General features: G+C 42.2%; 1 protein-coding gene across 4 annotated transcripts in view; it reads left to right on the top strand.

Moving 5' to 3' along the window:
* Positions 1-24,169, top strand: part of GALNTL6 (polypeptide N-acetylgalactosaminyltransferase like 6) — a 455,987-nt gene that overhangs the window by 172,277 nt on the left and 259,541 nt on the right. For all 4 annotated transcript variants that reach the window (XM_081875341.1, XM_081875343.1, XM_081875342.1 and 1 more), the window contains exons 3-4: positions 5,285-5,393; positions 15,924-16,062. In XM_081875341.1, coding sequence (XP_081731467.1) covers positions 5,285-5,393; positions 15,924-16,062 — 248 coding nt within the window. The remainder of the gene's footprint in view (positions 1-5,284; positions 5,394-15,923; positions 16,063-24,169) is intronic.

Raw genomic sequence — 24,169 nt, 5'->3', positions numbered from 1 at the left:
AAATGTGAAATCTGAAGGATAATTATATTCCAATCTGCACAATAGGCAGGGAGGTGTGGAATCAGAGGCAATAAGTCGCTAAGGAAGGCAGTGATTAGCCTCCCATCCATTGCAATCTTTAATGTATACCATACCAGAAAATATATTATTTCTACGTAAAAGCTATTTGGGGAAGCAGGTAACATGAACCATCAGTATATCTGATCACTTACAGTTGTCCTGATTCATACAAGTATGTGCTAAGTTGGAGGATTCCTCCAGTCGTAAATATACACAGTATTTTTAAGCAACTGATCTGGTATTTTAACTCACCATTTCTGTCAGGATAAAGGCAATACAGTGGTACCTCGAGTTAAGAACTTAATTCGTTCTGGCGGTCCGTTCTTAACCTAAAACTGTTCTTAACCTGAGGTACCCCTTTAGCTAATGGGGCCTCCCACTGCTGCTGTGCGATTTCTGTTCTCATCCTGAAGCAAAGTTCTTAACCCGAGGTACTATTTCTGGGTTAGCAGAGTCTGTAACTGGAAGCGTCTGTAACCCGAGATACCATTGTATGTGCAAAAACATATTAACAGTACATAAATCCCTAAATGTAAACTTGATGAAAAAGTCTTTGACTGCTTCTTGTTAATGAAGATTTACATTCCTTGCTTAAATCAGGCTTTTGGGCTTATTAATATTGGACAGTTGAAATTGCTGTATTATCCAGGGAAATTTGAAATACTTCAGGGAATCCACTGAGTAGTTAAACTAAAGTTTTCTGCCATTTGGGGGAGAAGCTATTTCAAGTGATCAAGGGAAAGCAAATAAGCATGACTGACAACCCTAAAGCTGACTTGTAGAACACTGGTCTATTTAACGTACAGCTAAAGCAATAAAAACAAAAGGGGAAAAAAGAAAATGAATTCAGCTGTGCTGTTTCCCCTTTGGTCTTACAGCATTTAATAAGTGTTTTGTTATTTCTCGTCATACTCTCAAAACATGTGCAAGATAATCTCTTTCGGAAGAAACAACAATTGTCAACTTAATTGACATGTGAGAGGATGGAATTCTGTGTTAATTCATTTCCTGTGCTGTAAAAGTTGTCTGAGTCTGTTAATTTCTCTTTACACAATATACAGCTTTGGAACAGAGATTCCTTTTTCATATCACAGCACTTCTTTTCTGATTATACAAACTGCATATGTGACTGCATTTGGAACACTGTGTACCGGGCCAGTTGCCTCGCCTCAAAAAGGATGTTTCATTTTTCACAGATATGTGCATTCTAAGCGCACTTTACTTCAGTGTATGGACGCAGGTGACGCTGTGGGTTAAACCACAGAGCCTAGGGCTTGCCGATCAGAAGGTCAGCAGTTCAAATCCCCGCAACGGGGTGAGCTTCTGTTGCTCTGTCCCTGCTCCTGCCAACCTAGCAGTTCAAAAGCACGTCAAAGTGCAAGTAGATAAATAGGTACCACTCTGGCGGGAATGTAAACGGCGTTTCCGTGCACTGCTCTGGTTCGCCAGAAGCGGCTTAGTCATGCTGGCCACATGACCCGGAAGCTGTACGCCGGCTCTCTCGACCAATAAAGTGAGATGAGCACCGCAACCCCAGAGTCGGTCACGACTGGACCTAATGGTCAGAGGTCCCTTTACCTTTACCTTACTGCAGTGTATGCATTTTTGTACACACTATTCGGCTAGAGAACTGCATAACAAAATTCAGTGAAGTGCTAATGTTGAAAGATGAATATATTTCAGTTTGTGTATTGTTTTGGGGAGTGTGGATTTTGTCGGTTCCTCAACTTAATCAAACTTATTTCCCATGCCTACCTGTGGCCCTCCACAACTGTCTTCATCCCTGACCATTGACCATGCTGGCTGGGGCCAATGGGAATTGTAGTCTAACAACATCTGGAAAGTCACAGGATTAATAATGGCTGCTTTAAAGTTTAAGATATGGGTATCTGTACATGGTCACAATTGGTTGAGGTTGGTAAAATGAGTGCATAAGCCTCAGAGTATAAGTACAATGGTAAAGTTAAGCAAATTTAGAATTAATAACCCTACAGCGTCCCCCACCCCTATTTAGATTGCAATGTATATTACTTCATTCATTGCTGTGTCTGGGGCCGCCCTATTCTTTTGGCTGAAGAGGGTCCTTGACTTCTGCCCCAAAGTGCTGCCTTGACAAACTATGCAAGTATGACTACATACACTCAAAAATGTATTGGCAAAGTTTGTCAGAAATGCATTACAAAGTTCATGAGGTCAGAGCTACCTGCTGGTCTGTTGGTAAACTATAAGAGATGGGCGTTTGCCACAAACACACAAAAACACAATTATGGGGGTGGCAGGGCAGAGTGCAGAATGCTATACTGAGCACAGAGACCATCTTTCTGAAAAATTGTTTTTTAGAAAACAACATTTCTGGTCCTTAGAGTAGGTATTTGGATTCATTCCAAGAATGGTCATGCTACCTTCTCAGGCTAAAGCCTCATGGGCCTATCTGGTGATGGGGGTTTGGAGGAGGTAGGGATATCAAGGGCTATTCCTCTGAAAAATGGCACCTGAAGTCTTTTCCCCTGAAGATGGAGGATTGGGGCCCTGGCTCATGAGACTGAGCTTCTGTGGCTGCCAATTCAACAGGGGGACTCTGTAGGTTCAGGGCTTCTTCTACCTCATGGCAGCCATATTTCCAGGTTAGAAACACAGGTCACAGCAGTCTCTAGACTCAACAAATTACAGAAAGTTGGGGGAGGGGAAGAATAAAGGGAAATATGAAAATATGAATAAAAGTTGAGAACAAATTAGTAGGCAATGCAATATACATTGATTTGACCTCTTAATGCTGGAATTGTTTTAGGATCAGTTTGAGTACTGATGCTTTCGAGAGATTTCTTACTAACAGTCCATAGCAGGACAGTAGTATAGGAATTATAAAATTTGGCAATTTTTATCTCAAACGCACCAGGGAGAAGGATGGGGGCCATTCACCTTGTCAATTTCAAGAATATGTTGCTTAGTATTTGAAATAAATACAGTGGTTCCTCGGGTTACAGGCGCTTCAGGTTACAGGCGCTTCAGGTTACAGACTCCACTACCCAGAAATAGTGCCTCAGGTTAAGAACTTTGCTTCAGGATGAGAACAGAAATCATGCGGCGGCAGCAGGAGGCCCCATTAACTAAAGTGGTACCTCAGGTTAAGAACAGTTTCAGGTTAAGAACGGACCTCCAGAACAAATTAAGTTCTTAACCCGAGGTACCACTGCACTCGAAATAAAATAGAATGTGGCTAGATTTCTTTGCACCAATCTTAATTGATTTACACTTCAACAGTATTTCAGTCTATTGTGGGAAGTGTGCAGATGTTTTTACAGGCTGGAATGCAATCTTCTCCTGCCCTAGTTCAGTCATAACTGCTTGTTGCAGGAGTTTCCACACTTACACAATCAGGCTTGGCGCCATATGGAGAGGGCCCTCAGCAAGGTGCCGTATGGTGTGCCCCCCATACTGTCCTAGGTGGGTGCCCCAAAGCTTATCAGAGGGCACAGTAAAGAATTGGGGGTGGGTGGCAGTGTGGAAACCAGTGCCACTGTATCTGCCCAGTACTGTGAAGAGAAACACTTGGTGAGGCAGCTGCGAACACCGCCATTTTCATTACCCCCAGCGTCTCACTCTCAGCATAGGCCACAATCACACCATACTTTTAAAGCACTATGATGCCATTTTGAACAGTCATGGTTCACACACACAATTCTGAGTGGTGTAAGAATCTATCCCTCCGCACAGAGGACTCTGGGAATTGTGGCTGTGTGAGGGGTCTGGTATACATCTCAACTACCCCAATTAAATCAGGACATCCTGTTTTGGGCTGCCATGCTCTCAGCCTGGCACCTAAAATGTGTGAGACCGTGGAGCCCAAAAATGTGTGTTTTGGGGGGAAATGTGAGACCACGCAGGTCAGGTGACTTGTGCGGAAGCGCAGTTGGGGAAAAAAAAAATCCTGATTTTCAATCTCAACATGTTGGAAGGTATGGACTGGGAGGTCTAAGCATCCTTACCAGAATTCTTAGGGAGGGGGAGCCATGACTGCTTAAAGTGGTATAATAGTGCATTAAATGTATGGCGTGAATGTGGCCATATTGTAGGTAGGGCCCCAAGGCACTGGAGATAATGAAGATGGTGGAAGCTGCAGTCACCTCACTCAGCACTTCCCTTTACAACACAGGACATAAAAATGTGGGGGGGAGGGGTTCTTTGTTTTTTAAAAGGGAAGCCAGTCTCAGTCATGGTAGACCCTGGCATTTGCTCTGCTATTCTGGGTGCTGATTCCAAGCCTCCACATATATTGAACCCACAAATGATGCCTACTAACCTGCCTGAAATGAGTTTCTTGTTTAGTTCTCTGGAAATATGTATCTGTTTGTCATCTTTTACTTTCCTCCAAGGGCCTTAGAGTAGAGTACATTGGACTCTCTTATTTATTTGTACAATATTCCTGTGAGGTACCTCAGGCTAAGACTTAGTGATTTGCCAGAGACCAGTGCTTAAACTACAAAGGACCATAGGCGGCCTGGTCATTCTCCCTACTTTTTGTGATGGGTCCCCTAGCCACACTTTTTAGAAGGCCACACTGTAGGTGGGGGGATGATTTGACTAAAATTGGGGAAATCCTTTGGTGGGGCCTCCTTTCTCCTATCATTTGAACACCTTGTCATTTGAACACCTTGTCATCTAAGAATCACAACACTATAGCCATTTGATTTGAATCTTGATTTCTCCAACACACAACACAGTCTGGCCACTGTCCCAAACTAGCTTTTAAAGTGTGAATTCACCTGCCCTCTCTGTTTTGGTTTAGTTTAAAAAGGCGATACATCACAGAAAAAGATAACATTAAAAAATCATTATATGGAATACGAAAAATGGCAACAATTTAAACAAAGGTAACAGCACAATACTACAAAAACAAAGGGGGAAACTGTGAATAGCTGATCTTAAGATAAATTACTAAGCAGCAAATTGTTCTTAAAGCTTGCTAGACTAATAAGATATTTACTAAGCAGCTAAAAATAAGTGTAGAGGAAGCCTAGCAAATCTCTACCTGGATGAAGTCCCACTTTCTCAGGGCAACCCTTAAAGTGAATGTGAAAGTCATCCTGCATATGCATGAGTCCCATATGTATGTTGCAGATCCATACAGGGAACCTGACTGCTATCTGCCTTTGCCTATGAATGAGTTTGGGTTTCAGTAGAGAAGGTAACATTTAATTGTACCTTTTCCCCCCTGTTTCTACAGACATTCCCAATGGGGCTTGGAGATGGACAGCTCTTTACCTGGACAGATGGCTTGAAAAGAAAGGACTGGCATGACTATGAAAGTATTCAAAAAGATGCCATGCGTTCAGGTGGGATGTTTAGAGTAAATTAGTATTTAACTTTCTCCTTTACACACTGGGATACCTTCCTTTTTCTTATTCTTTTGCATTAGGCCTGGCAAAGCAATATCTGCAGGAATCTCTTTGGAATTTATATATATATATATTTCACATTCCTATGTTATGTAGACTCAGACTCACGTGAAGAATTACGATCAGTTAGAAATAGCCACTTGAATTGCCAAAACAAAACCTGTATCAATTGCATTATATTATTTAGCAGCTGATTTTTTATTTATTATACTGTTGTACTGTAAGTTGTAAAAGCTTTAACAAGATCCACTTCTCTACATTATTATCAATTACTTTGAGGGTCTTTTTCCAGCTGCTTTGATTTCTTCATTCACTTGGATCCCACTCCAAAATACTTAGGGTGGCGCACATGTGAGGAAGATGAGGTTGTGGAGGAGTGACTTGCCAAAGATATCTTAGGGAATTTTAAGCTGGATCTCCCTAGTCATGGTCCAGCATTAGCCACACCATTCTAGAACTGGTACATCTATATCCCCCCCCCAAAGGTTTACTCTGCCAGTTGTGTGAGATCTGGCTCCTGGCAAGTTGTGGCCAGATCACCATCTCTCAGCCTAAAATATCCCACAGTGAGGATGTTGGGGGGGCACTGAGATTCTTGGAAGAAGGATAGCTTAAAATGTAATTTACAGTTGCTGTTCTAGTAAGACCAGAAATACAAGTAAAGAGAATACTTTGCAAGATCACTTACATTTTATTTTATTTTTTTAAAAAACACCTCCAAACATCATCTGTTTGATTAGCTACATTTAAATTTTCTAAAGTCTTGCTCCTAATTTTGTCATCTTCTAACCAAAGTTGTTTGTTGCAGTAAACAAAAGTCAATCATTTTAGTGCAGCTGGGGCATCACAGCTTCATTCTAATGAGAAATCAGTATTAACCTAAAAATAATCCTTACTTGTATCCCCTAAGGATCGGAATTAACAAGAGGAATTACATCTCTTGATTGGGGATTAGGAATTTATACTTTTCTCTCTTTTTTTAAACATGCAAAATCATGTCACGCTGACAACCACTTCACAAACACAGTTCTGAAAACACAACTTTGTGCATCAACGTCAGTAGTTAGATTTTGTGTGTCTGTTTCCCTGCGAAGGGCCTTTCCCCAAAATTTTAGAGCCCTGAGTTTAATCCACTGCTCTTTGGTGGCTATGTGATTCCTTGTGGGGCACATGCAAAGAAATGAACTCCTAGGCAATGCAGTAAGTGGCAATGTTATTTCTAGTTGGCCAGAGCAGTCACAGTGGCTCCCAACCAACACATGGTACCATGGATTTCTGGCTTCTGGGGGCTATTGTGACTGCTCTCCTAAGTGATATTGCATTGGCATCTGTTGCACAGTGTAGGGGATGCCTGAAGTCTTCTGGAACAATGGCGGTTGGGGCACTGTCAGTACACAATGTAGGAGTATATCACACTCAGAATGTCATTACACATTTTTTTGCATGCAGTCTTCCCCTAATTTTGTGCTTCTCTTTGGTGGTCATTGAATTTTCCTTAGATAATACTGGGGGCAAATAGAAACAATACGATACCTCAACATACCTGTTGCTATTACACTTAGTGTAAACCATGCAGGAGACTTTTTTGAGAAGTAGTAGAGAAATGTAGCAAACAAACACAGGACAAGTAGTGCCTGTGACAAAATGTTGCATTGTAGAGTGCTGCTATTCATGGTCCAAGCCAGCCAACCATGCTCCTTTTCAGGATACTCCAGGCTTCCTCAAACTTGGCCCTCCAGATGTTTTTGGCCTACAACACCCATGATCCCTAGCTAGCAGGACCAGTGGTCAGGGATGATGGGACCTGTAGTCTCAAAACATCTGGAGGGCCGAGTTTGAGGAAGCCTGGGATACTCCATTCCATTTCTCTCCTCTACAGTTTTAAGGGGTGGTTTCTTGACAGATGTTCAGCATTCCTTGGTCATTGAATATGCTCAGACCTTGGTGTGTTCTTTGCAGGGTGGGCTCAGATGTTTCCCTTTAATACTGTTGGTACTTTTACAAACCTTGGGTTGCCTCTGGTAGTTTGCTCAGCAGGCCTGATTTGGCTGTCGGAAAACTTTTGAGTTTACTATTATAGTGCTAGATTTGTTTATTTGCTGTTTCCGTGATTTCAAACTATACAAAGCAAAGGAGAAGTGGTCAATAAAAAGCAACATGGATAGCTCATCACCACTCTCCTTCCCACATACTTCTCATCCATTTCCAAAGCCAAGCACACTGAAGACAGCACGTATGCTGCTAGAGCCAATATGGTGTTATGCAAAGTACTGTGCCTATTACAGAATGTCTTTTTGGTGGGAGGGAGCCCTTTAGTTGTTGTGGGCTGTAGACACTCATAACTCTATTCAAGAGATGCAGGAGAATGCTAACACACCTTGAAATTGCTATATTTTAACTTTTTGATTATAAATCATATTAACACTTGCAGTGCACTTCACACAAACACACAAACATGCACACACCATTTTAATCATGGATGGCACTTCTGTACAATTGTAGTAAAATGGCCACATCCATAGTCGTAGAATCATAGAATTGTAGAGCTGGAAAAGACCACAAGGGTCAGCTAGACCAACCCTCTGCAATGCAGGAATCTTTTGCACAATGTGGGGCTCACACCAACAACCCTCAGATTAAGAGTTGTGAGCTATCCCAACTGAGCTATCCCAACAGTGAAGGAAGATTAACAGATAAAAATTGATGATGATGATGGAAATGATGCAAGTCAACTGATTTGGTATGAAACCACACATTGAGAATATGCATACATACATAAACACTATAAGTATAGATAAAAATGGTACAATTTAGCAGCCACTAGTGTGTAATCCTTACAGGGCATCAATAGCTAGCTGCTAAAGTAACTGCTGCTCCAAGCTAGCATTACAGTGTATAAAGGATTAATCTTACTGCAATGCTGGTACAATATTCTTGAAGCCAGTGGGCAGACAGCAGTTCTTTTGATGGCAGCCTCCGTTGCTTTGAGGCAGGGCTGACGCTTATCTAGTCAGCTGTGCTGCCAGGTAAGTGTTCCAGCATCAATTAGAAATCCATTTTCAAGCATCTGATTTCCTCCAGCCAATCCCAAGGCAGATGGCAAGCAGCCAGCTCCAAATGCTAAGCTTCTTCCATTCCCAGAATGCCAGTCTCGATCCAGTGCCTTATTGGCTAATCTTAACATATGTTTTCTCATGATGCTTAACATATGTTTTTCTCATGAAGTATCATTTTCAGTGTAAAGAGTCTAATGTCATATAATACAGAGCTGGTGTGCTTCCGAGTAGAAGTGGGAATTTCAGCAGTTGCAGCTTTGTATGGAAAGTTGTCCTGACCAAAATCCCCTCCTGTGTACAATTATTACTGGTACAGCAATTCAGCAGAACATGTTGTACCTTCAAGCTCATCCTCATGTATGGAATACTGTTTCCAAATGGAGAAATTAAAGACCTTGCAGCAGTCCCATGAAGTGCACCAAAAAGCATTTATACATGTGGTGGCACTGTATAAGGAGGTGCAGAAGTTCAAACGTCTTACTAAGCACATTACCTTAATGCAGCAATAATGCTCAATCCATACATGCCTACCAGTGATTCATCCTAGCACAAAGCCACTGTGTGTGATTGACTTTATGCATCTATCGTAAGGGGCAGAAGGGCTTTTTGGCACCTTTCACAAAGTTTAAATATATTTTATGTTAGCAATTGGAAGAACTGTTGTCAATGTAAGATACATTGTGATGGTACTTTGCTAAGAACTGGGTACAGTGGCGTAGCGTGGGTTGTCAGCACCCGGGGCAAGGCAAGTAATTTGTGCCCCCTAACCCGTGGATTTGCACCCCCTAACCCGTGGATTTACGCCCCCTAACCCTAACCCCCAGATGTTGCGCCCGGTGCGGCCGGCCCCCCCTGCACCCCCCACGCTACGCCACTGACTGGGTATTTGTCTGTGGTTGAGTAAGTAGAAGAAAGAGAAATAAGGATATATGCATGCCTATACTATTATTAGTATTAGTATTAGTATTATTAGTATTAGTATTATTAAATACCACACTTCAAAGATCACAGGGCAGTTCACAACATACAAATTCAAAATGAGAACACAAAATACATAGTAAAAAAACAAAACAAACAAAAATCGCCCCTCCCACAAACACATTTAAAAGGCCATTTATTGTTTATCAGCCAAAGACCTGGTTATAGAAGAACATTTTTGGCTAAAGAGATGTAACAAAGGTGCCAGGTGAGCTGACCAGGGAGAACATTCCACAAGCAGGAAGCCACTGCAGATAAGGCCCATTCTCATATTGCCATCATCCAGACCTCTCATAGAGGAGGCACATGAAAAAGGGCTTCAGATTATGATCACAGGGTTGATTCATACAGGGAGAGGTAATCCTTGAGTTATTGCGGCCCTGGGCTGTTTAAAGCTCCACAGGTCAAAAACAGAACTTTGAATTGGGCCTGGAAACTAATCAGCAACCAGTGCATTTGGGCCAGGATTGGCATGATATTCTCAAACCACCCTACCCCAGTGATCAACCTCGCCGCAGAATTCTTCACCAGCTGTAGTTTCCAAATCATCTTCAGAGGCAGCTGCATGTTTAACATGTTGCAGTAATTTAACCTAGAGGTTACCAGAGCATAGACAACAGAGCAGAGCCTCCCCCCACCTCATAAAAGGGTGGGAAGGTAATTTTCACAAGTTCTCCCTCCCTATCTATAGCTGTGCAGAATGATCCATTTTTAAATTATTGAAAATAGTTCTAATGCATGATTTGAGAACACATTGTTAAATACATTATTAAAATGGACTGATTATTTTCTTAGCCACCAGCTATAATTTTCAAATGGTAGATCAAGGCAACTTTTGCCCCAAATTAGTACTATATTAGCAATTTAAGGTTGGATCTAGAGTTCCTGTGAGCAGAACTTTGGATGGTACTTTAGGATGCTTCAGTGTAAAATGATAACTCCTGCTAGAGGAATGAAGGAAGGTGAGGGTTTTTTCCCCAATTCCTGCTTCATTTCCTGCCAAAGCACTCTGTATCTCCCAAAAAACATGCCCTCTGGAACAGAATGGGATACAGAGGGAGGAAGAACTGGTGAAAATTACCTTCCCACCCTTTTATAAAGGCAATCCCCTCTGTCAATGGTAGGAGCCTTCCAATTCAGAGAAGGGCAAGTCTAGATCCTACCTGCTTCACAGGAGGGACTCTGTTGTTGCTCATGGTTGCTATCACCAAGAGAGTATTGTCTGGAAGCCCAAGGGAGGGGGAATTTATTGTAGCAGGGTAAGAGATCACTGTAATTGTGCAAACCTAAATTTCAGGTATTTGCTTGAATCTTTCCCTCATAATACTAACAGTCTTGAGGTGACCTAAGTTCAAAGTGACTGTAGGGACCGTGACTTATGTTTCTCTCAAGTTGTAGTCTTGCAGCTTTAAATATTACTTCTTTTAATCAGTGCCAGCCATGGTTTAGTTCACCTTCTCCAGTTTGGTTTTGTAGCACCTATTTAATTACTGCAGATGTAATAAAAAATTAAGGTCTTATATATATATAATAAATATTCATAAATGTACCAACCAAGCACAAACATAGATATGTGGACCACATGTCTGGAGCAGTACAGGAAGACGGTCCTGAAACCATTTTGATTCCCAAACTGACCAAATGTTTTCTCTGCAAGGAGGGAGGGGTTGAGGGAACCTTCCCATTGTCTCAGGAATTGGGTAATCACCATCTCAAAGGAATGGGCAGACTACCAGGAAAGGCAATTAGATAAGGCATTATCAGATAACCTGGCAGACGGGAAAAACAACAACATTCAAATTTCTGTTGTAGACCGCCTTTTCTGTGATGTAGGTATGATGTTTGTGGGGGTGGTCATGGGTTACACCCCCTTTTGTGATGTATGTATGATGTATGGAGGGGTGGTCTTGAGCTCCAGGGTAGGGAATTTAAAATATCTATATCTTTGTTCTGGGTCCTCCTCCGTCCTCCTGTGTGTGAGGGGAGCACCCTGTTGCAACAGCTTTAATATAGATCAGACTTACTAGCTGCTTTGCTTCTCAATATTCTCTGGTTGGCCTCTGTTATCTTCTCCTACCGATAGAGAACCCACTTAAGGACTCTATATGGGCTCTTGGATACCCCATAAGGGAAGAAGGGCAGATTTTGTTTACAACACAGACATTCTGCTACAACACATACCTTTCCTAGAATGTCACTTGGTTTGTTTAAACCCTGCAGCCTCCTTCCTGTAAAGCTGAATTCCTTCAAATTATCTGAGCATGCACTGGATTCCTTTTATCTATGCAGGTCAGCCCGTGATTAAATCAAAGCGCAAATGCTTTTAACGTTGAGATAAGTTGTGTTTTTCACAAGCTGGCTGGTTTGCTGTCTACAAGGCTTGGCTCTAGGAAGCAACCTGCTGCCAGTCTTTTCTTATGTTAAATCGGAGAAAAGGCATTCTAGCAGTTGTGGCATTTGGTGATAAGTAGCTGGGCTAAATAGAAGATATACTGCGCATCCCCTGGCTACAAAGCTGTGATTAGTTTCAGCTGGCTGCAGAAAACACAGTCTTTTTGGAACGGTGATAGTGCTGTGTAACTTAAATCAGAACATGGAGGATTCCTTATCTCCCATCGCACACTCTGGCATTCCAAACACACTGGACACACTTGACTGCCAGCGTTTATTTCTATTCCAATCTAACATTACAATATGTTGGTATTAGGGACTATATCAAACCTTTCTTGTTCTCAAAAATGTACTTGTATGTCCCATTGAAGCAGCCAAAGTGTGGTGTTTCAAAGCAAGGGTTTGTTTGTTTAGGGAGCAGCAGGGTTTAAACAAGGATTTAGAGATGTGTTCATCACCAGCTTTGCACCCTGTTGTATTCCCCCTGCGAACAGAAAATAAAGCAGTGGTATAGCAGGGCAGATAATTCATGCTGTGCATTTGCAAAATACATTGAAAGCAACAGCGGGGGCCCTGTCCCCCACTCAAGACATATAAATCTGTCAATTTTGGTTTCTCTCTGCTTCTCATTTTTTTCCCCAATTTTAGGCTCAGTTTGCTACATATCCACATCAGTTTGCAATCAGTTGGCAAGTCCTTACAAAACACCATCAGAATTTTTGTGGGAATTTCTCCTAATAAACATGTTTTATAAGCAATTTTACCTATTGTTGTTGTTTACAATCATGCAATAAAAACAACTAAAATTGGTTTTAAAACAATACCCTCCCCCCCCAAGTCAGTTTTAAAACCAATAGAAATAAACACCCAAGTCAGAGACCTAAAACATGCCTCCTCCTAATCTAGCTAGAAAAGCTTGTTGTGATTGCCGGGGAGGGGGGGGGAAGGGGCACTGTCTCTATTTGAATATCCAAGTGCACGACTGCCCATAGCTCTTACAAAGTTGGTGAAAAGCACCCCTGGCCATCAAGCTCACCACTGCATCCACCCAGTGTGTCTCAGTGCCATCTGATGGTAAATCTCGAAGCTGACCACTCCTTAAGATGGCTAGTTAAGCCATAGTGTCTAATCAAACAGGCTTAATTGACATTTTTTAATTATTTTGAATAAGGGACCATCTCTTATATTCAGAGACGTCGAGTTCCACCCAACATTGGGGGGGGGGCCTTGTCATGTGTGCATGATGTCACACATGCAACACACATATGTGACATCATGTGCATTAGGATAAGGCCTACTGCCACTGCAGGGAGGCCCAGCAAGGCTCACCACTGCTGTGGGGAGGCCCGGCAAGGTCCGACCACTCAAGATTGGGGGCCTCAGCCATGTCCCCATGTACTGGGGGGGGGGAGGGCTGAAGTGTCCTCGCATAGAGTTGGTGCCTGTGCTTATATTGTATGTTTCTTACATTTAACTGCTGCTTATGAAAGCCACAACAAATTCAATCCTATTGTTTACTCACTAAATTCTGGAACACCTGCAATGAAAATTTTATTTTTTGTGTTCTGTGGTGCATCTGAATTTGGGGTGCCAATATGTAATTGCTAAGGAATGAAGGTATGATTACAAAAGACGGGCTTGTTTTTGAATAGGGAAGAGAGGTCCTTTGGAGTTTCCGGAGCATATTGGCTGGCTGAAATTCTGAGGGAAAGATAAATTGGTAGCCTCGTAAAAACTGGTAAATTCCAACTGCCGTCAGATTCCAGAATATTTGACTATAAATAACCATTTGGGAGTAGCAGCTGTACCATTCAAGAAAATTTCATTCCAGCTGTCCTAGTCTGCACGTTTGCCTGAACAGTTGCATTGTATTAGCTAGCTAGGATATCGTGAATGATTTCCACAATCTCATTAGTTTTAAAATGTGCCTCAAATCTCAGGTTACTTCCATACCAAATATTAATAGCACAGTTATACCATTTTTGCAGTCATGAATAATCATGGGAACGGTAGTTTGCTGAGGATGCATATGTTACAAAGCTTCAGTTCCCAGCACCCCTAACAAACTACAGTTCCCAGGATTACCCTTTTTAAAAAATTAAATAAATAAATAAATAAATGGAGTAAGAGTGCATTTAAGGCTTAGTGTAGATGTGATCTGAGAGAAGCTGACTTGGCAAACATGCATTAGTTCCTGGTTAACAAGTTAACAATTGCTGTCATGAACAGTGGTTGCTGTTTTCTGTGAAGGTTTACATGAGTAGTGTCACAGTCTGGTTCACGGGTGATCTAAGTCCCGGCTGGGGATGTCTGGACTGGGGACAAGATGGCAGGGTGGGAGCAGGCACGGGAGTCCAGAAGCCAGGAGTCAGAAAGCCAAGAGTCCGAGGGTCAGAGAGCCGGGAGTCAAGAAGCCAAGGGTCCAAGGGTCAGGAAGCAAGGAGTCACAAAGTCAGGGGTCTGAGGATCAAGAAGCAAGGAGTCAAACACAGCAAGGCAGGGAATGTGTTACTGTGGCAAAGAGTGGAAGGGAAATGCTGAGCTTATATCCCTTCCCAGCTCTTGCCATCAGGTGCTGTGAGTTACCAATCGGCCTCACCTGTGTGGCCGCGCCTTGCCTCTTCAGAACAAACTTAGGACGGCCCCAGTCCTGCAGAGTCCTATTGGTCACAGGGCCTGGCTCCTGCACGCACACCTGACAAGTAGGAAGAAATATGCTCTGAATAATTTCAGAATGTAAAAGGGTTTTTTATTTTTATTTTGGTCTTCCTACAAACCAAAGTAGGGTGACTTCTTTTTTAAAAAACAACAACAACACATATGCAAATGTTTCCTTTTCTACTCTTTGAGCTTAAGTGAGGATAATTACTGTAGAGTGAAAAAATATCTATATATGTTCAATGCTCTATAGCATTGTATTCTGACCCAATTTACTCTATTCTCTATTATTGAGAATCTTAATAATTAACATACCTGGCTTTGACTGATAGAGTGCTATTTTTATGCTGTTGTGTTCTGTGCCTATTTAAGAGAATACTGCTCCTTTTCTTCTCTCACTAATCTTTTTTAATTTCTGGAATCGAGTGAAAAAAACTGTCTATCCCTAATGTCTCCCCATAATGTCTTTCTTCTGGGCAAAATGTTGCTGTGGTCTAGACCCCTTCCAGTGGTCAAGATCTTCTGCACTATCCAGAACTGCCTGATAATCAGGATGAAGAAAATGCTGGTTGATAAAAAAAAGTATCACACACCATGCCTGTTACAATTCAGTTAATCAGGTTGACATATTTCCTTCAACTCTGTGGATATGAAGCCATTTGAGACAAGATAGATTTAAAAAGATGAACCTCCTAGCCTTGCTGTGAAATGTTAAAAGAGCTACTGCAGAATGGAGACTAGATCAAACTATTCCAAATGTCAATATTCTATTACTTTGTCATTTATCTGTATCAATAGCCCTTTTCAGGTGTTTGGTAGGTATTGAATAGGTGATTAGTCAACTGGGAATGCATGCAGCTAGTCCTAGCCCTCAGAGGGTTGGCCCAGACTGGCCACACCCTTTGGCTAATGAATGATTGGTATCAGTCTGAAGGATGTTTCATTGATACTCTTCCCCAGTGGAAACAGAACCTTGGTCAACGTCCCATTGTATGAAACATTATGGCGGAATAGGGCTTATATCAGTTCTCTTTCAAAGGCCCATAGAGCTGGTTGTTTGGCTTTGACCTATCAACTACATTGGTAGACAGCCACATGCAGAAGCTTCTATTGTACACTTAAAGCAGAAGGGCCTATAAACATTCTTGTCTATATCACTTACAGTTTTCTGTCCCTCTGGTCTATTAGATCAGAGGGAAAATCTCAATGCACAGAGGAACTGCATTAATACTGTAATGTGCATTGGAGCACCACTATTTCATACTTCAGGCATTATTTGCAGTTTGCTTGTTAAAACATTTTCCATCACAGAACATCACAGCAGTTCTGGACACTCAAGCACCAATGATGGTAACTGCATTTTGTTTTTTTTGTTCCATTTCAGGGAAAGGTGAACAGGGAAAGCCTTACCCTCTCACAGAAGAAGACAATGATGATTCTGCATATCGGGAAAATGGTTTCAATATTTTTGTGAGCAACAACATAGCCTTGGAGCGATCCCTGCCAGACATTCGACATCCTAAGTAGGTACACGAAATCTGATTGATTGTTGCAGGGCATGCCTTCACTTAGTTTACCTTGTTTTGCAGAAGCTTCCTGCTTTAACTGAATATTAGAAAAGGTGTGAAGCTGCTGTGGCTAATTATCCTCTATCACTTCCAGCTGCTTGCAGTGAGGAGCAAAGGTGTTTGTAGGGAAATGTGAGCTTTCTGCAGGTAGGTGATTGTAGCAGGAGGCATGGAAAGAGTCGTAAGCAATATTGCTAAATGCTTCTCTGGGGATGCCAGATACAAGAAACTACTCTAAAGGAGACAAACAGAAGGCCTGAAATAATCAGGTACATTGTTCCACTTTGGGAGTGGTTTTATACCAGTTACAGTTCTATTTGTCTTAATGTAACATAATTTGTGACATTCTTGCATTTTGTAAGAGAGGCTGCATTAATGAGGAAGTTAATGATACAACACTGTTATTGGCCTAGACTGGAGGCATGTGACATGGGGAGGCTTTTCAGGTTAAAGCGTTGGTCAAGATTGTGAATAGGTTATATCAGACAGGTGTGTCTGATCTCCAATGGCTTTGGAAGTGTGTATATATCTGTTATTTTGACTGTCCAATTGACTCTGCAGCAGCTCCTATGCTGTGGAACAAACTCCCTACAGAGGTAAGTCTGGCTTCTTCATCATACAGCTTCTGGCAAATGCTGAAGATACACCTCTTTACCCTGGCTTTTGACACTTGAGGTGTATATTTTTAGTACACACCTTATTTCTATGATTGCAAATTATTTTAACCTGCTTTTAATTGTGTGTTTTAATCTGCCCAGGGACCTTAGGGTGAAGAGTAGGTAATAAAATATAACAACAACAACATTAAACCATCGCTTACCATCATGTTCATCAGCCTTCTCGTCCCTTCCCTTCCCTTATCTTTTACAATATTCAGGACAGGCCCTTCTTAAAGTCTCATCCTGCGAAAGGAATGCTAGGGCCATTTCATTGATGGCTTTGAAATTCCCCTGCAAGGAACCATGTTTTGCCATAAGCCTGTAATAATGTTAGGCACCAAGCGGAGAATGTGCAGAGAGGTTTCTGATTACTTTTCACAAAAGCTGTGTGTTTACAGACTATTGGGGGAGGGTAAGATTTTCATTTGTTACGGGAGCACCACTGATAAAATAAAATCTTGACTATAATAGTTAGAATCTATCTGGAACAGCTTATTTGGAAAAACAGGTGAAGATGTCAGTGAGTCTAATTCACTTGGCTGTTTTCCTGAAGAAGTCACATTGAAATAAAAGGAAGTTGCACAGGGACAGTGTCATTTTCTTATGGTACTCCAATTTACTTCAGTGGGTCTTGCACAGGAAACATTTCCAGTAAATTATGCCCTCTGTTGATCACTTAATATAGCATATATTTATTTATTTATTTATTTATCTACTATTTATTGTGGGGGACAGGGAGGGTTGACACAATGCTAATTTCATTTTTAAAAGAAACATATTAAAAGTTAATTTGAGAAAGGCTAAACATGCCCTTGGAAATCCCTATATTAATCTCTATAACCAGGGGTTGATTTGCAAATGATTAATGCTAAGAACTAACTCAGTTTTATCTAATCGGTTTCAAATATTTTGTCTTTGACTTTTGGCTGGGAAAACCATCCACAGGTCACCTGAAATTATCTTCAGCAATTCCCCCTGGCCAAGTATCTTTCCAGTTAGATGGGATTTTAATACATAATTACACAGCATTAAAGTTGCATTGTTGGCATGATAAATATGCACCACACAACAGCTTCTCTTACAAAAGGATCTCCTGATTTCTATTGGTGTTCAAAACAGTTCCACTGGAAACAATGCAGAAAATCATTAGGGACAAAATGAGGCTGAACTGTCACTTTTCCCTGTTGTGTTTGTCAATATATCTGCCACTAATTTGTTTTTCACTCACTGCTAGCCACATGGGCCATTGGCATTTCTTAGGGTATCCCCAGAGGCAGGGCATTGTCAACACTGTCTCACTGGGAGCAAATCAGCACTATGGTGTTTGTTCTTTCCTTGTAAACAGCTTTCCTACCATGAACTGCACTGTTCTTTTGTAACTTGCCAAGAGCACTATAATACTCATATAAGTTCTGAATACATTGGGCAACATTTGCATGGAATAAAACCCACAATTCATGGTTAAAGATTTCCAAGCATTCCAGGCCTATTTATACAACCAGTCAGGGTATGCCAAATGTATGTGTGGCACAGCCCTGATAGCCATGCTTTATTTGACTCTTTGGTACAGAATCAGTGTACGCGGGGTGTTGGCCTGATCAGGAATCCAGCTTTTTTGCAGGGTTGTAGATTGCATGGACGGAACCTCTGCAATTCACACATACAATTTGCACATGTATAGGCTCTGGGCAGAAGAGCCAATTAAATGCCCGGAGTTTTACTCCCTACCTTCACACATTCAGCTTATTGGTAAAACCTATTTGGAGTTTCGCAACTTTCTGACTAGTTGCAGGACCTTAGCCAGACCTAGCAGAGTACACGCAGAATCCATGGAAGCAATTGGCAACTGGGCTGCTGGTTGAAGCTGATGATAGTCTGACAATTTCAGGAGGGAGGAGCACAGAATCCTGATCCCTGGTGTAGATCACTAACCAATGATCCACTAACAATTCACTTCAGTTCTGTGTATGCCTAAGGTAAAGGGACCCCTGACCATTAGGTCCAGTCGTGACCAAACTCTGGGGTTGCGGCGCTCATCTCGCTTTATTGGCCAAGGGAGCCGGCATACAGCTTCCGGGTCATGTGGCCAGCATGACTAAGCCGCTTCTGGCAAACCAGAACAGTGCACAGAAATGCTGTTTACCTTCCCGCTGGAAGGTATCTACTTGCACTTTGACGTGCTTTCGAACTGCTAGGTTGGCAGGAGCAGGGACCAAGCAATGGGAGCTCACCCCATTGCGGGGATTCAAACCGCCAACCTTCTAATCAGCAAGTCCTAGGCTCTGTGGTTTAACCCACAGCGCCACCCATGTCCCTTCTGTGTATGCCTACTTGGAAGTAAACTGCACTGAGATCAATGAAATTTATTCCCAGGTAAGTGTATATAGGATTGCAGCCTAAGTTGTGGCATTTGAAACTGATCAAAGAACCAGTTCAGTCCAGTTTCTCTGGCACAACCAGTGACTTTTAGGCTTTATATTCACATTTCAACTTCCTGCCTGATTCAGATGTATTCAGTAATGTTTATCCCTGCTGAAAGCTCTAAAGTTTTGAGCCACCATCATCACTGGAAATTATTTTCCTTTCCCTCCTCTCCCCACCTCCAAGCTAATTTTACAGACCTGTCAAACGGTTGTGGAAATTACTGGTTATCACTGCTTTATCAAGTTCAGCTGACAAGTCTAGATTGGAATAGGAATGCAGTATGACTGAAGCTAGCCGCTGTAAATTGAATACTTTGACACACTGAGACAATTACTATGTAAATCTTTGCTTGAAAACGTTTTAGGCTGGTGTTTTTCGGTTGCATGCTTGTCACTAGTTTGATGTCAGGTAGGTATTGTAGTCCCCTTGATAAAGAGAGAGAAAAGGTCAGTTATTTTTTCTTTTATTCTTTTTTAATTCTCCGCTAAGAATGGAAAACTCAGTGGAAAACTGAAACTTGCACTTTTCCCTTTTGTTCTGATTTTGTGTGGCATGCTCTTTTGTAAGATTTTTTTTAAGTGAGAAAGGGGGGTGCTTTTATCATCTTTGAGCTCCTGCACAGTCTTCTCTCTCTCTTTTTCTTGCTTCTGCGGACAACCTGCACTGCATTTCACTTCTTCTGTGACATCCATCAGGAACAGCAGTTTACAAGCCTGTTGATATGTCTAGAAGGCATAAAATCTGGTGGCTGGCCAAGGTTCTGCCACTGGACTCCCGTAATGTGCATAAAATATTATTGCTATAACCATGGGGTCAAACAAATTGCAGCTTTTATGAATTGGCTTTTTCTATAAACTGACTGAAATGGTGCCAACATTCCCCTCCTTTCTTATAATTTAAAAAGCTCAGGCTGTTTCAAAATGTTCTCCTGCAGACTTTTGTACAAAGGGCTGCTAAAGGTTGTCATTTTGAAACTGCACATCAGAAAGGGACATTGTTTACACTGAAGTTACAGTGGTAATGATTAAATTTCTATTTAGGTTGATATTTTGAACACAAACCATTTTCTCTTTTAATAGTAATACACTTTCGGGACATGTAAAGGTGCAGAAAACACATTTTACATCCTAAAGCGCAGTTGCTCCATGGAAGCTATTTTAACTGGCTTTTGCATCCTGAACTATATAAATGGTTGCTGCATAACTTGTTAAGTGCTACCTGTTCAGAATGCAACCCAAAGATTTCTTGGAATGGGGGCCACTCTAGGGTCAGAGCACCAACATGGCTTTGCACTGCGATTGTGAGGAATAACTCAAGAAATCATTGTTGCCATAATGTATGTTCTCTATGTATTAATTACCCTGCTCATTATGCAGCAAGCCTCCCAGAGTGACTTACGGGCAGTCGATAAAAGCAATGACACATCATTAAAAGTGTGCACATGGTCGGGTAGCAAAGTGCATAGCTTTTTGAAAGATGTGATGATATAGAATCATAGAATCATAGAGTTGGAAGAGACCACAAGGGCCATCGAGTCCAACCCCCTGCCAAGCAGGAAACACCATCAGAGCACTCCTGACATATGGTTGTCAAGCCTCTGCTTAAAGACCTCCAGAGAAGGAGACTCCACCACACTCCTTGGCAGCAAATTCCACTGTCGAACAGCTCTTACTGTCAGGAAGTTCTTCCTAATGTTTAGGTGGAATCTTCTTTCTTGTAGTTTGGAACCATTGCTCCGTGTCCGCTTCTCTGGAGCAGCAGAAAACAACCTTTCTCCCTCCTCTATGTGACATCCTTTTATATATTTGAACATGGCTATCATATCACCCCTTAACCTCCTCTTCTCCAGGCTAAACATGCCCAGCTCCCTTAGCCGTTCCTCATAAGGCATCATTTCCAGGCCTTTGACCATTTTGGTTGCCCTCCTCTGGACATGGTCCAGTTTGTCAGTGTCCTTCTTGAACTGTGGTGCCCAGAACTGGACACAGTACTCCAGGTGAGGTCTGACCAGAGCAGAATACAGTGGCACTATTACTTCCCTTGATCTAGATGCTACACTCCTATTGATGCAGCCCAGAATTGCATTGGCTTTTTTAGCTGCCGTGTCACACTGTTGGCTCATGTCAAGTTTGTAGTCAACCAAGACTCCTAGATCCTTTTCACATGTACTGCTCTCAAGCCAGGTGTCACCCATCTTGTATTTGTGCCTCTAATTTTTTTTGCCCAAGTGCAATACTTTACATTTCTCCCTGTTAAAATTCATCTTGTTTGTTTTGGCCCAGTTCTCTAATCTGTCAAGGTCATTTTGAAGTGTGATCCTGTCCTCTGGGGTGTTAGCCACCCCTCCCAGTTTGGTGTCATCTGCAAATTTGATCAGGATGCCCTTGAGTCCATCGTCCAAGTTGTTGATAAAGATGTTGAACAAGACCGAGCCCAAGACAGAACCCTGTGGCACCCCACTAGTCACTCTTCTCCAGGATGAAGAGGGACCATTGATGAGCACCCTTTGGGTTCGGTCAGTCAGCCAGTTACAAATCCACTGAGTGGTAGCATAGTCAAGACCGCGTTTTACCAGCTTCTTTACAAGAATATCATGGGGCACCTTGTCAAATGCCTTGCTGAAATCAAGGTAGGCTACATCCACTGCGTTCCCTTCATCTACCAGGGTTGTAATTCTGTCAAAAAACGAGATCAGGTTAGTCTGACATGACTTATTTTTCAGAAATCTATGCTGACTATTGGTGATCACAGCATTCCTTTGTAGGTGCTCACAGACTGTTTGCTTAATGATCTGCTCCAGAATCTTCCCTGGTATTGATGTCAGACTGACTGGGCGGTAATTATTTGGGTCCTCTCTTTTCCCCCTTTTGAAAATAGGGACAACATTTGCCCTCCTCCAGTCTGCCAGGACTTCGCCTGTTCTCCAGGAATTCTCAAAGATGACTGCCAGTGGTTCTGAGATCACATCTGCCAGTTCTTTTAATACTCTTGGGTGCAGTTCATCTGGCCCTGGAGACTTGAATACATCTCCTCAACTACTATCTCCCTTCCTTTTGCATGCTTGGCCATCTGTTCCAGGAAGGCACCATCTATGTCCTCCGTTTGGCTTGGGGATCTATAGTAAACTCCCACAATGAGGTCACTGTTATTCTTCTCTCCCTTAATTTTGACCCAAATGCTCTCACTTTGGCTTTGAGGTTCTAAATCTTGGATCTCTTCATAGGTATACACATCCCTGACATATAACACCACTCCTCCTCCTTTCTTGTCTGGTCTGTTTCTCTGAAATAGATTGTATCCCTCCATTATTACATTCCAGTCGTGGGACTTATCCCACCAGGTTTCAGTGATGCCTATTATGTCATATGTAGTTTGCTGTACCAAGAGCTCAAGCTCATCTTGTTTATTTCCCATGCTTTGCGCATTAGTGTAGGGACACTGAAGTCCATTAATCATTCCCCTGTGTCTCTTATTTAAGGATTTTTTCCTCCCACCACTAGGTCTGCGTGCTGTTTGCTCCATTTGGTCTATGACATTTGGATGATCATCTTCATCAATTGATAGACTCCTACCTTCAGGAGCACTGTCTCCCTCCCCCACATTAGTCAGTTTAAAGCCCTCCTGATGAGGTTTCTGAGATTTTTGGCAAAAACATTCCTCCCAACCGTTGTGAGGTGCAGCCCATCGCTTCCCAGAAGTCCATCTTCAAGAAACTGCAGTCCGTGATCTAAGAATCCAAACCGTTCCTGTTTACACCATTTGCGAAGCCAGCTGTTCACTTCCACTATTTTTCCCTCTCTCCCTGGGCCACATCGTTCAACTGGGAGGACAGATGAGATGACAATTTGTGCATTTAATTGCTTCAATTTCCTGCCCAGAGCCTCGTAGTCTCTTTTGATCTTCTGGAGGCTATTGCTTGCAGTGTCATTGGTTCCCACATGAACCAAGAGGAAGGGGTATTTGTCAGTGGGCTTTATGATTCCTTGCAGTCGTTCAGTTACATCTTGGATCTTAGCCCCGGGGAGGCAGCACACTTCCCGAGACATCTTGTCAGGCCCACAGATCACTGCTTCTGTTCCCCTCAGTAGGGAATCCCCTATCACCACTACACGCCTCCTCTTAGGTCTGGTCGGGGTTCTTCCGTGAGCTGTCTGTTCCAAGGTCACCTGCACATTCCCTGAGGACTGACTTTGCTGCTCGTCTTCATATACCTGATCGACTGTAATGAGGGAGAGATCCTCAAATGGAGTCTGCTCTTCGTCTTCCATGTTAGGGGAGAGGACCTCAAAGCGTTTGTGTATTTCTAAACAATCAGAGTGAACCCTGGGCCTCCTACTTCTTTGAGTCACGTTTCTCCATATATCTGGCTCCTGTGTTGGTGAACTAGCCTCCTTCTCCTTCCACTTGCTGCCTGCCACTACTTCTCCTCCTAGCGCCCCCACCCCCAGATTCCAGATTGCGGAGGATGTGTGGAACAGTGGTTTTATTGCCACAGCCCTTGCCAAGTCAATGTGCACAGTAACAACCACATGTATCTATAGGAAGCCTGGCTCTTAGGCCACTTCTGGCATTGTTATTTTTTTAATGAACAGGAAAACCTGCAGTAAAGATTTCAAAGTCCTACCTGAGAGCCACATATATGCCACCTTGGATTCCATGATGGAAAAAAGGCAGGAGGTTGTTAAAGGGGACAGGTATTGCAAAACCCATTTTTCATCTCTTAAGGGGTTTTTGTTTTTGAAAACTAAAGAATGCTTCATAGTATAGGAATAGTTTAGATGTCTAGATCTGATTTTATTTATTTATTTATTTATTTATTTATTTATTTATAGAATAGCGGGGAAGTGAAACACATTCAGCAACATGTAATGTCTGGATATGCGGTGATAAAGAGATAGAAATGAAGCTGGTACAATTCAGGGCACATGTACTCACCATAACATTTTTTAAAAGCATCTCCAGAACCACTTTTATAAAAA

The sequence above is a fragment of the Podarcis erhardii genome (genome assembly GCF_964252035.2).
Source record: "Podarcis erhardii genome assembly, chromosome: 9".
Lineage (NCBI taxonomy): Eukaryota > Metazoa > Chordata > Lepidosauria > Squamata > Lacertidae > Podarcis > Podarcis erhardii.
Note: the sequence above shows the minus strand (reverse complement) of the source record. Positions and strands in the feature narration are given on the sequence as shown.